Here is a 14,268-nt window from a genome sequence, read left to right as displayed (position 1 = left end):
ATTTGAATGTATTGAGATAGAAGTGAAGGTGTGATTCTTAAGTGTTTTCTCAGGGAATGTCCTCCAGGCAGATGGCAATCCAGGTCTGCAGTGCAAGTGAGAATTTCAGAATAGAGATGTAGTTGAAGCTGTGAAGATCAAAAGCCAGAGCATACATAACCTTGGTGGGCACTCACAAGGGAAAGGAAAAAAAAACAAAAGTCAAAGAATAAAGGCACCAATAAAGGCACCCAGAGGTAGAAGGGGAAGTAAGATGGTATGGTGTCACACAGGAGACAGGAAAGGTTTCTGGACCATGTCAGTTTCAGGGTAATAGCATTATTAAAGAAAGATCAAGGGGGAAGACTGAAGATAAGACCACTGGATATGCAAATGTTCTTGATTAGAAACTTTTCAGAGGACTGAATATCAATGGGATGAATATCAATATCAATATCACTGTGGAAGCCACAGTGTAGAGCCTTGTTAAAGAAATGGGTGTGTAGGAGAACAAATTCACATAATCATTGCATTTAGCCAAAAGAGGAAAGACAATGATTAAATGTCTGTAAGAAACAAATCAAGGAAAGGCTTTTTGCTTTTGTTTTTTAATTTGAAGATAGAAAAGTCAGAAACATGTTGGATAGCAAAAGGAAAAGGGCCCTTTAAAGGGAGTGTGAATGAATATGCCAGCAAGGGAGGGGTAATATTAAACAGTGATGGAGAGGGTGGGATTTAGAGTGTATAGAAATGAAGGGATTTTCTTTAGCAAGGGCTCCAGTGAATCTTAGGAGAATAGGTAACGTTGGCATTATGTTTTGTTTGTTTGTGAAACACTTTCAGCATATGCCAAATAGGGAACAATTTGGTGCTTATTTTCATTTTTCAAAGGAGGAAACTGAGAAAGAGTAAGTGATTGGCCCTTGGTCACACAGCTATAATAGTGGAGCTGAAACACATTCTCCTTCTGCTAGAGTATCATTTCTTACAGGGGAAGTGACTTAGTGAACCAAAGATGAGAGAACATGAAGGGCCTGCATTAAGAGGTCTCAGTTGTTAAGGTGTCTGGAGAGGTCAACACTGTAAGTGATTGGAGCAAAGAGACATTGGGGCTTAAAGGGAAAGGAAGACATCTACAACACTACTATGGGAGAGTGTAAGAGAACCCAGGTTGGATGGGATGTCATGCATTTCAGGAGGGTTGGATTACTACTGTGTCTCTTTTTCAGTGCTCTGTCACCTTGGAGTAGAAGTAGAGAAAGCAAATTATAAGGATGATTAAAGATTAGAGACTGTATGTACATATACGTAAATAAAATATTGACACGAGCTTCTCTTGGGAAATTTTGGGTCTATTTCAGCTGTAATAGCATACTTCAGAAAAGTCTAGTTTTGTCACAGCCTCCTTCTTGTTTTTTTTTTTTTTAATGACCTGTTTGACTATCACACCATGTTGTCAATCCCATTTTATGCTTAACTCTAGCTAAGTACAGTCACTGATGGGATGAGGTTAGTTTGTTCTGAATTATAGTAGAGTGAAAATACATAAAGTACTGACAACTAGACCACTGTCACATATGCCTTGGATTTCACTACAGATCATGGTGTGAATGTTTTTTTTCATTTGCGTAATAGTTTCTGTAGTTGCCAGTATTTCTGGGCTTATCCATAATGTGAATGGAAATCATTTTCTAGGTGGAGTATAATTAAGTACCTAAAAACAAGTCCCTCAAAAAGCAGCTGGTGTTTAGGTGTTTTTATTTCATCATCAGGTGAAGAGAGATGAGTCTGGAGCAATACATGTTACTAAGCAAAAGCATCTTCACCTCTACTATGACCTCATCAACTTCACTGTGAGTATTATTCACATTGATGTGCCCCATTCATTTCATGTAATTGTTTTGAGTCCGTGGTGTATTTGAGCTACCAGGATTTCTGTCATGAACCATGACCTTTAGGATTATGTAAAATATGGACAGAAGTGAAGTTCTGTTTATACTGAATGGAGTCTGAGTTTGGTGTGATGCCATCATATTTTTAATTGCCTTTCAGCCTTATGTCCTGTTGAACACCGACAGGATTAGGAAAAGTTTTCTCTGATGTCCTGATTAGTTCAAAGGGGTGTTCAGAAGAATTTGGGTGGATTTCTTAAAGATCATTGCCTGGCTTTCTTGGTAAACACACTTTTGTACTTTTGGGCTTGTACTAATTGGTTCAGGAGTTTATGTAATTTTCGTGGCTAAAAGCTTAGCAGAATTTTCTCTATACGATACCTCTCAGTCCTTCCTGAGCAACTTGTTGGTTTAAAAAAAGAGAGTATGTCTTTTTTGTATCAAATTTTATCTTTCCTTTTTCAAATGGTGTGTCCATTTTGTAAGTAGTGTAATTATAATATTTCTAGGTTTCTGTCATTAATCCTTTTGGCATATCAATATCCAGTGAAATATTCTATATATGCATGAATATAGGCAACCTTAGATAAGAGACAGTGCCTCATTTTTCTAATAAAATGGCTAAAAAAAGTTACTCCCCTAACTCGATGATATGTAACTTTTTAGGATATAGATGAAATGATCTTTTCTTTATAATATACAGTTTATTAATTTAGTTGCACATTGTCTTTTCATCTCACATATAGACTATAAATTTAGAAATAATACTTTTTTCCATACTCATTTCATAAAGTAATTTTGTTCAAGTTCTTCTCATGAATGTAAGACATCAGTGTCTTTGTCATCACCAGAGCCCCTGTTGAATTATCTAACAGTTTCCTAGAATTCTTCATCATTACTTCTGTTTAAGATATTTGAGATATGGCACTTCTAAAATCTGCGTGTAATTCTGTCCCTGGAAAATTTTCCCTTGACCACAAGTAGCCATTCTCTGAACAGGAGGGCAGTAGGTGTTTTCATTTGTCCTATGGCTTACCCATGATGCGACACTAACTGCATTGCTTTACAAGTTACCATTAAAAGGCTTGTTTACAACAATGTCAGCAGTTGCAGTCGTGAGGGTCTAATCTTCGAAATAATTGCTAAGCCTGCTGACACTCTTTGTCATTCTCTCTGTTTTAACCAGGTGACCTGTGAAAGCATCTAATATGATGTAATTAAAATGACACTTTATTTCTATGGTCTTCTTTCCAAAAACCTATATAGCTCGAGTCTACTCATGAGAAAAGCACTAGACAAATCCTGAATGAATTACATTCTAAAAAATACCTGACCAGTGCTCTTTAAAACTGTTAAAGTTGGGGCACCTGGGTGGCTCGGTTGAGCATCCAACTCTTGATTTTGGCTCAGATTATGATCCCAGGGTTGTGGGATCGAGCCCCACATCCGCTCCACAGAGTGTGGAGCCTGCTTGAGATTGTTTCTCTCTCCCTCTGCTCCTCTCCCCTGTTTGTGTGCTCTCTCTCTCTAAAACAAAACAAGACTGTTAAAGTTATCGAAAACAAGGGAAGTATAAAAAAAAAACTGTCATAGCCAAGAGGAGCCTAAGAAGACGTGACAACTAAATGTAATGCAGTTCCCTGAATGAGAGCCTGAGACAGAAAAGGGACATTAGATAAAAATGAAGCGACTCTAAATGAAGTATGGATCTCAGTTAAAACTATGTATCAATATTGATTTTGGCAACTGTACTGATACAAGAAATTAATAGTAGGGGAAACTGTGTGCAGGACCGTAAGAGAAATCTCTGCACTGTCCTCAATTTTTCTGTAAATCTAAAACTGTAGTAAAAATAAAAAATTTATTTTAAAAAACAGAATTGTGAACATGGCTAAAACTTAGCCAAATCTATTAATTATTACTATGATTTGTTTTCATATTTGATGCTGCAAAGAGTTCCAAACCTGTCTGTAAAAATTCAAATAAGATATTTTACAGATAAGTGGTAATCTGGATTCAGGTATTCTTTTTCTCCTGTATTCTGTGAAGATATCTAAGTAATTTTTGACTTGAATTACCTAGATGGTGATCTTGCTTGTATTTGTGAAAGGAGCCTATCTTTATAAAAATCCAAACAAAGAAGATAGCAACACTGGTTCTGACTGATAAGTGGAATGGTAAATAAAGAACAGATGTATACCCTCCTTAAAAAAAATAGGATGATAAATATTTTTCAAAACTGATGATCTCTGTGTAAAATGTATGACCGTTAGATTTTTCTCCCTGTAAAAAATAAAAAATAAAAACTAGCACTAAGGTTGTATAAGGCTAATAATGTGTCTTTCCTAAATGATACTTTGTTTTTTAAAATAATGAAGAGAGCACCTTGTAAGTGCTCTTTGTAAAGTCTTGAGTATCAAACTCCCTGTTAGCAATAATTTTTGGGGGGAAAACCAAAACAGAGAAACACCCTTCCCTTACAGTAGCCACTATACGGTGACAGAGTGCATTTTCAGCATGTTAAAATGTATCCACTTTAACTTGTTTTTTTTTATATGGCATTATGCAGATAATCTCTGATGACATGGAATAGGTCATATAAATAAAACAACATGAATGCCAGAGAGAGTGTAGGAGAAGCACTCTATTCTGGCTTATTTAGAATTCTAATTGAGCAGCTTTTAAAACTCCATTTATTTCCTGGGGAAGGATTGAAATTAAAAAAAAAAAATCATTTTGAAAATAAGAAATCTTATATAAAACCCAAGAAATTTATCAAAAATGGCATCCTTCAGAAGATTTTTAATATTATTAAGTTATTCTAAAATTATAATAGTACTTATTAAAGAAAATTTGGAACATAGAGAAATAGAAAAGCAAAGGACTCTCCCATAATTGGTAGGGAGGTTTTAAAGGAAATACATGTTTTAAACAGCTTCTGTTTTAAAACATATATAAACGCTAACAATCATTTGACCACCTAGGTTTAGGAGGTTTGTTTGCCCTTTTTAAAAATTAACATCAGAAACACAAGAAATGCATATTTTGTCATTTTCCTTAAGTCATTTGTGCCAGTGTACCTTATAATTGTACTGAAACTAACATATCCTGTAATATATCTGTTAAAGCTCTTAGTTACCTTTTTTAAATACTAGGAGTCATTTTAACACTGTCAGACTCAATACTGTGTTGTGCACTGTCACCCACCACAGTGTAGCCACTACTGTCACCAGAGTAGTTCTTGCTGTGATTGTTATCAAGTTACTGAATGGATAAAATCCTCAACGTAATTTAACCTGAGTGGCCAGGCTTCCTTTTTGTCTTGAATGATGTGGGATGGGCCTCACGTTTGTTTTGTGGTGTGCTTGATTTGCAGTGGATAAACTCACGTACAGTTGTGCTCTTGGACAGCGTGGAGAAGTTGCATGTGATCGACCGGCAGACTCAAGAGGAATTGGAAACAGTGGAGATCTCAGAAGTTCAGTTGGTCTATAACAGCAGCCATTTCAAATCCCTAGCCACCGGAGGAAATGTTAGCCAGGCACTGGTAAGGGCAATCCATTATCTTAGTACTGCTTTGATAAACTTGGTATTTTGTTGTTTGTTTTAGAAATAGGAACTGAGGAGTTAGTTAGGTGTTTCTTTAAAAGCTACTAGATTGAAGTGGATATGGGTGTGTTTATGAGTCTTCAGGGATGTGAACTAAAACAGTAATTCCTGTTGTCTTCTATTAAAAAAATGTGACTAATATAATACCAAAGAATTTTAACTTTTATACTAAAATAATAAAATGAAATAGAAAATTTATGAGAAAGAAATTATAAAAGCAGAATATTTTAGGAAGTTTAATATGGTGGCAATAAGCCTGATAGATTTAAGGGCTGAATGACTGGAGACAAATAGCCTGTGAGGCTTTGGAAATATTTGGGTGATTGGTAAAGGCTTTAGCAGATGTGGTGGCTGTGGGAACTAAAAGGTAAAGATGGCTCTGAGAGGAGGAAAGAAGGTTCTTTAGAAACAGGTATATGAAATGTAGGAGTCGAGAGAGAAGGAAGACACAGAAGTATGATCTTAGTGTTAATTTTACTGTATTTTAAGCAACCACAATGATAGCCTTTTGCTAAAGGCAGTTTTACACATGCAGTTTACAGTTAAATTTCTTTGAATTGTGATCTCTTGTTTCCAAAAGCAATAATTTCTAAGCAGGAAATTTAGAGGCTTTCCTGGTTAATTTCTTGGAAGAAAAAAGTAATGATGTTCATATTTAATGAGCATCTACTGTGTGATATGCAGCCATTGGTCACATCTCGCTGAGATATTAGGACTTCAGCATTTAAAAAATATGTGAAAGGGTCTTCCATCCTCAGAATTTAGAAACCAAGAAAATCCAGACTAAGAAATGGTAATGCAGTAGAGTTCACTAAAGACTAATTATTATCCCACACTTACGTATTTTCTTGTGTTAGAATGGTTATTAAAAATGGTGTGTGACTTTGAACTTGTACTTTTGGCCAAGATGGATTAGTGGGCACTGATTAACTCTCCCATATAGAAGAAAGAAAGAAAGAAAAAAAACTTTTCAAGATACTGGCTACCAGGTAGTGAAGGCCAGCAATCTCTGACAAAATGGGAAACAAATGGCATGAGCCCTGTTGTTATCCTAGCTTCTAGCCTAGAGAGAGTTTCTAGGCTGTAGCTCAGGGGTGAGGGACCCACTTGGAGTCCGAAGGACTCTATAAACTGAGACTGTGGAAGACTAGGGTGGGTTGAGTTTACAGGACAGTGTAGGACAGTGTACTGGAGAGGACAGACAGCACCATACCTGTGGTTCCCTTTGGGTATTCAGCAGACAGTTGATCAACAGATACATATGAGGGAACTCCGAGAACTATGTGATAGGTTTGGAAGGAACTGTATCCAGTGCTCGCACTGGCTTGTTTATACCAGCCAGAATGGAAAGCTTCATGATTTATAGGGCATTGGGTAGAATACTCAGGTTATATCTTGGTTCGGTAGTGGGTAATAATTAGGACCAGAATAAACACTGCTCTGGTCCCTACTACAGATCTTAAAAGCAAGACCAGAAAGAATCAAACTGTTTCCACGTAACTTAACTACCTCACAAAACAAAGCACAAGAATATTTTTTTTGTAATGTTTTATTTATTTATTTTGAGAGGGAGAGTGAGTGTGAGCATGGAGGGGGCAGAGAGAATCCCAAGTAGGCTCTGCTCGGTTGGCGCAGAGACTGACACTGGGCTCCATCTCACAAGCCAAAAGATCGTGATCTGAGCCAAAATCAAGAGTAGGACACTCAACCAACTGAGACACCCAGGTGCCCCCCAAAAGCACAGGAATATCAATAGGAAAACAGAAATGTCCAGAACCCAACAAGATAAAATTCACAGTGTCTGCCATTCAGTCAGAGATTACTAGGCATGTAAAGAAGAAGAGAAACACAATTTAGAGTGAGGAGACAAATCAATCAAAACTGACTTAGACCGGAAACAGATGTTAGAATTAGCAGACAAGGACATAACAGTTATTATAACTATAGCCCATATATCCAAAAAGTTAAGTAGTGACATGAAGGATATTTAGAAAAGTACAAATCTAACTTCTAGAGATAAAAATTACAGTGCTTGAAATGAAAAATGCCCTGGATGAGATTAATGTTAGAGAGTAGACATTATAGGAACATTAGTGAACTTGAAGATAGAGCAATAGAATTTATCCAAAATGAAACACAGAAAAAATAATTTAAAAAAATATTTGTGACCTGTGAGACACATTGAGTAGGCTAACATATGAGCAGTTGGAATCTCTGAAGAAAAGGAGAAGAGGGGCACCTGATTAGCTCAGTCGGTTAAGCATCATATTTCAGCTCAGGTCATGATCTTGTGGTTTGTGGGTTTGAGCCCCATGTTGGGCTCTGTGCTGACAGCTCAGAGCCTGGAGCCTGCTTCAGATTCTGTGTCTCCTTCTGTCTCTGTCCCTCCCCCACTTGTACTCTGTCTCTCTCTCTCTCTCAAAAATAAATAAAAATGTTTAAAAAAAAAAAAAGAGGAAGAAAATGGAAGAAGAAATGATCAAAAACTTTCCAAAACTATAAACACAAATTTTCAAGAAGCTCAGCGAACCCTGGACTTCAAGCTGTATTACAAAGCTGTAATCATCAAGACAGTATGGTACTGGCACAAGAACAGACACTCAGATCAATGGAACAGAATAGAGAACCCAGAAATGGACCCACAAACGTATGGTCAACTAATCTTTGACAAAGCAGGAAAGAATATCCAATAGAATAAAGACAATGTCTCTTCAGCAAGTGGTGCTGGGAAAACTGGATAGCGACATGCAGAAGAATGAACCTGGGCCACTTTCTTACACCACATACAAAAATAAACTCAAAATGGATGAAAGACCTCAATGTAAGACAGGAAGCCATCAAAATCCTAGAGGAGAAAGCAGGCAAAAACCTCTTTGACCTTGGCTGCAGCAACTTCTGACTCAACACCTCTCCGGAGGCAAGGGAAACAAAAGCAAAAATGAACTATTGGGACCTCATCAAAATAAAAAGCTTCTGCACAGTGAAGGAAACAATCAGCAAAACTAAAAGGCAACTGACGGAATGGGAGAAGATGTTTGCAAACAGCATATCAGATAAAGGGTTAGTATCCAAAATCTATAAAGAACTTATCAAACTCAACACCCAAAAAACAAATAATCCAGTGAAGAAATGGGCAAAAGACATCAATAGACATACAGATGGCCAACTGACACATGAAAAAATGCTCAACATCACTCATCATCAGGGAAATACAAATCAAAACCACAATGAGATACCACCTTACACCTGTCAGAATGGCTAACATTAACAACTCAGGCAATGACAGATGTTGGTGAGGATGTGGAGAAAGGATCTCTTTTGCATTGTTGGTGGGAATGCAAACTGGTGCAGCCATTCTGGAAAGCACTGTGGAGGTTCTTCAAAAAATTGAAACTAGAACAACCCTACGACCCAGCAATTGCACTACTAGGCATTTATCCACGGGATACAGGTGTGCTGTTTCGAAGGGACACATGCACCCCCCATGTTTATAGCAACACTGGCAACAATAGCCAAAGTATGGAAAGAGCCCAAATGTACATCAATGGATGAATGGATAAAGAAGATGTGGTATATATATACAATGGAGTATTACTCAGCAATCAAAAAGAATGAAATCTTGCCATTTGCAACTACGTGGATGGAACTGGGGGATATTATGCTAAGCGAAATTAGTCAGAGAAAGACAAATATATGACTTCACTCATATGAGGATTTTAAGATACGAAAACAGATGAACCATAAGGAAGGGAAGCAAAAATATAAAAACTGGGAGGGGGACCAAAACATAAGAGACTCTCAAATATGGAGAACAAACAGAGGGTTGCTGGAGGGGTTGTGGGAGTGGGGGTTGGGCTAAATGGGTAAGGGGCATTAAGGAATCTACTCCTGAAATCATTGTTGCACTATATGCTAACTAACTTAGATGTAAATTAAAAAAATAAAATTAAAAAAAAAGAAGCTCAGCAAACCCAAGCACAAGTAAAATAAAACCGTATATAGATTGTTCAAAATAAGTAAAGAGAAAAATATTAAAGCAGCTAGAGAAGAAAGACACATTAAATGCAGAAGAGCAACAGTAAGTATGAAAGCAGATTCCTCATCAGAAACAATTTGAGCAATCTCCAAAGATATATGGATGGTCAATAAGCATAGCCAAGATGTTCCGCGTTGTTAATCATTAAGGAAATGCATATCAAAACGCAATGAGATATTCACTTCATACCCACTAGGCCGGCTGTAACTAAAAACATAGTCATAAGTATTGGTGAAGATAAGGAAAAAATGGGACTGTTATATGCTGCTGGTGGGAAATGGTACAGCTGCTGTGGAAAACATGTGGCAGTTCCTCAAAATGTTAAACATATTCATAAGGATTCATTTGAGCAATTCTCCTAGGTATATACCTAGGAGAAGTGAAAATATGTCCACAGAAACACTTGTTCGCAAATGTTCATGGCAGCATTATTCATAATAGCCAAAAAATGGAAACAGTCCAATGTCCACCACTTGGTAAGTGGATGAATAAAAAGTGACATAGCCATGTAATAGAATACTGTCCCACAATAAAAAGGATGAATTACTGACACGTGCTACAACATGGATGGATGAACCTTTTCAAAAACTATGTTAAGTGAAAGAAGCCATATGGAAAGATTGATTTTGTGAGATGTCCAGAAAAGCCAAGTTGACGGAGATAGATGTAGAGTAGTGGTTACTTGAGAGTGGGAGTGGGAATAAGGGTTGACTGGAAATGAATACAAGGGGTCTTTGTGGATTGATAGAAATGTTCTAAAACTGGATTTTAGTGATGGTTGGGCAACTGTAAATGTATTAAAATTATTGAATTTTACATTTAATGAGTGAATTATGTGGTATATAAATTATATCTCAGCACTGTTATTTAACAAGAGCTATTGACTGTTTAAAACAAAAATAATGTAATGTTTATGATAATGTGGAAGTAGTGTGTATGATGAAAATAGTGCATAGCAGGGAGTGGGGCATAGAAGTATATCATTATAAGGATTTACATTATACATCGAATAGTATGATATTACTTAAATGTAGATAGAGATGAGTTAAAGTTACATGTTGTAAACACTAGAGGAATCGCTGAAAAAAAGATGTGTAACTAAATAAGTTAATAGTAGTGACAAAATGGAATGTTAAAAAATATTAAATTCAGTGAAGCCTAAAAAATAGGAACAGACAATACAAGTAGTAAAAACAGTTAATATGATCATCAATCTAAAGCCAACCATATCAATTACAGCAAGTGGAAATAGTCTAAAGATTTCAATTAAAAGGTAGATTGTCAGACTGGATAAAGAAATTTAAGAACCAAATCTGTGCTGTGGACAAAACGCATTAAGTACGAAGACCTAGATAAATTAAAAGATGATAGAAAAAGACATACCCTGCAAACTCTAATCATAATCACTAGATTTCAGAGTAGGAAATATTGTCTGAGATAAAGAGAAATTTCAAATTGGTAAAAAGGGGTTACAAGAAGATAAACCATCTTAAAGATTTAAGCACCCAATGTCAGACCTCCAATACATGTGAAACAAACACTGACAGAATGGAAAGGAGAAACTTACAAACCACAATTACATAAAACTCCTTTCAGTCATTAATAGAATTAGTAGACAGAAAATCATTAAAGGTGTGGAAGACTTAGACACTATTGATTGACCAATTGACCTAAGTGACATTTACAGAATATTCCACCAAACAAAAGCAAGTTACAAACTTTTTTCAAGAGCATGTGGAGTATGCACCAATATAGGTTATATGATAAGCCATAAAACAAACTTTCATAAATTGTTGAAGGAATCATCAGAGTAAGTCTGGGAAGAACCCAAATATTTGGAATTTAAACCACACTTTTGTAAATAACCCATGAGTCAAAGAAGAAATCTCAGACGAAATTGGAATATATTTTAAACTGAATGAAAATGAAATTACAACATATCAAAATCTGGGGCCTACAGTTAAATCAGTTTTTAAGAGTAACTTGTAGCATTAAATACGTATATTAGGAAAGAAGAAAAATCTCAAATTAATGCCCTAAGCTTCTACCTTAATTAAGGAAATAGAGAAATATAACTTAGATTGAAGAAAGAAATAAAAAGGTGAACACCAATCAGTTAAATAGAAAATCGACAGACCTTAGAGAAAATCAAAGGAATCAAAAGCTGGTTCTTTATTTATTTATTTATTTATTTATTTATTTATTTATTTAATTTTTTTTTTCAATGTTTTTTATTTATTTTTGGGACAGAGAGAGACAGAGCATGAACGGGGGAGGGGCAGAGAGAAAGGGAGACACAGAATCGGAAACAGGCTCCAGGCTCCGAGCCATCAGCCCAGAGCCCGACGCGGGGCTCGAACTCACGGACCGCGAGATCGTGACCTGGCTGAAGTCGGACGCTTAACCGACTGCGCCACCCAGGCGCCCCAAAAGCTGGTTCTTTAAAAGAGAAATAAAATTGATAAGCCTCTAGTGAGACTAATTAAGGAAAAGGGAAGACACAGTTACCAGTATCAGGAATGGAAGAGGTGTCATCACTGTAGGGAGTATAGATATTAAAAAGATAATGTGCATAATTTTATGCCAATGAATTCAACAACTTTAGGTGAAATGGAAAAATTCTTTGGAATGCACAGATTACCAAAGCTGACTCAAAAGCAATAGAAAGTCTAAGTCACTGTACATCAGTTAAAGAAATGATTGATTCTCTACAGAGAAGCCCCAGACAGCTTCACTGGTGAAGTCTATCATATTTAAGGAAAAAAAAAAACAAAAACTGTACACAAAAATCTTTAAAAAATGGAGGAAAAGGGAGCATGTAACTCTTTTTATGAGATTAGATTGATGATAAAATCGGACAAAGATACTACAATAGAGAACACTACAGATTAATATCCTCATAAGCATAGAAGCAAAAATACTCAAAATATTAGCAAATGGAAACAAGCAATGTATAATAAGAGTACTAAAATGAGCAAATGGTGTTTATCCAAGGCATGCAAGGGTGCTTAACATTCAAAATCAATATAATTTACCGTACTAGTTGATTGTAAAAGAAAAACCATAATATCATCTCAGAAGTAAGTATTTGACAAAGTTCGATAGCCATTCCTGAGAAAATTCACGGCAAACTGGGAATAGAAGGGAACTTTTTCAACCTGATAATCAAGGGCATCTACAAAATCTTAAAGCTAACATCATACTTAAAGTAGTATTGCCAAAAAAACCCCCCAAAATCAGAGATGCTGATTCTGATCAAGCATCTTCTAGAGAAAATATGGAAGACAGAGGAACATGTTAAAAGATTCCATGTGGATGCAGTTAGCAAAATCCAGATAGTGGGAAACTATGGAATTAAGCGTTCCAGTTTCTTCAACAGTTAACTTCAAGGAAAATAAAGGTTTGAGAGAGATGGAGTCACACCTATAAATTAAAAGAAAATTAAGGCACCTATCAGCCAGCTCCAACATGTGGCCTTTCATTGGATCTTAGATTTAGTCAAATGAAATGTAGAAAAAGCAAAAACAAAACAACAAAAATCTCAACAACATTTGACATTTATGAGACCATTTGAAATCTAAACACTGGATATTTCATACTAAGGAATGATTGTTAAATTTTTAAAAATATGCTAATGAAGTTGTGGTTATGTTAAAAAGGACTAATTTATGCATATACTGAATTTTTATAAATGAAATACTCAAAGTCTGAGATTCATCTCAAAATTACACTGTGTATAGGGGAGTCAGTGGGAATATGGGTGAGACAAGATTGGTGGTGATACTGGTAATTAATGAAGCTGATTAATGGATGAAGAGTATTCTGTCTACTTTTGGACATGTTTTTAAATTTCATAGCTTAAGTTTAAAAGTTATCCTAGTTATCAGTTATTGGCCATTTGCATATTTTGGGACATTTATAAATGTTAATATATTTAAGTTTCATGGAAACTGCATGGTTTTTCAAAGATGAAAAATGAATGTCAGAAGTTTGAAACATGTTTAGGGTCATACCTTAAGTGACCGAGCCAAAATTGGCAATCCAAATTTATCACATGGTAGGTTTCATTTCTCTTTTGCTGGGCTATGCTGACTTCCATATATTATTCTGCTTTGTCTTCCAGTTTCTTCTTGTGTTTTATATTGGTGTTTATTTCAAAGAACATAGAGGTGCCATTTTCAAACAGCCCTATTCTTTGTCAGAAGCAGTGAATACCTGTCTTCCAGTAATGGGCAGGTTGCAGCATTTTCCCTTTAGATTTAGAAAGTTGGCTTATTCTTCCCATTTTTGTATTCTGAAAAATAAAAAGGCCGTGGGTAAGCAGAGAATTAACTTTTTGCACTTTGTCTTTTCTGCCACTTCACTGACTGGCGCTTGACTGACATTTTTCCCTCACTAATTTGTAGGATAAAACTGTTGATGTAAAATGTCTGTGTAATTGACATTCTTTAAAATGTCAATTCTCTAATACATGTTATTTTTACTTTTTTTTTTTTATAGGCTTTGGTTGGAGAGAAGGCTTGTTATCAGTCCATCAGTAGTTACGGTGGTCAGATCTTTTACTTGGGGACAAAAGTAAGCTCTTCCACTCTGACTTGACATCTGTTTGTGCCAGGATAGTTGCGGCTGAAGGGGGTTGCTGGTACAGAGAGCAGTGCATTACAGAGTGCATATTGATCATCAGGAATCTAACACTTTTAGTGTGTGTGTGTGTGTGTGTGTGTGTGTGTGTGTGTGTGTGTGTGTGTGTGT

General features: G+C 36.1%; 1 protein-coding gene across 4 annotated transcripts in view; it reads left to right on the top strand.

The window, feature by feature from the left end:
- The window catches only part of VPS8 (VPS8 subunit of CORVET complex), a 249,831-nt gene that overhangs the window by 44,786 nt on the left and 190,777 nt on the right, over positions 1-14,268 (top strand). For all 4 annotated transcript variants that reach the window (XM_049628447.1, XM_049628448.1, XM_049628449.1 and 1 more), the window contains 3 exons: positions 1,752-1,832; positions 5,248-5,418; positions 14,017-14,091. In XM_049628447.1, coding sequence (XP_049484404.1) covers positions 1,752-1,832; positions 5,248-5,418; positions 14,017-14,091 — 327 coding nt within the window. The remainder of the gene's footprint in view (positions 1-1,751; positions 1,833-5,247; positions 5,419-14,016; positions 14,092-14,268) is intronic.

Source organism: Panthera uncia, chromosome C2 (genome assembly GCF_023721935.1).
Source record: "Panthera uncia isolate 11264 chromosome C2, Puncia_PCG_1.0, whole genome shotgun sequence".
Taxonomy (NCBI): Eukaryota; Metazoa; Chordata; class Mammalia; order Carnivora; family Felidae; genus Panthera; species Panthera uncia.
Note: the sequence above shows the minus strand (reverse complement) of the source record. Positions and strands in the feature narration are given on the sequence as shown.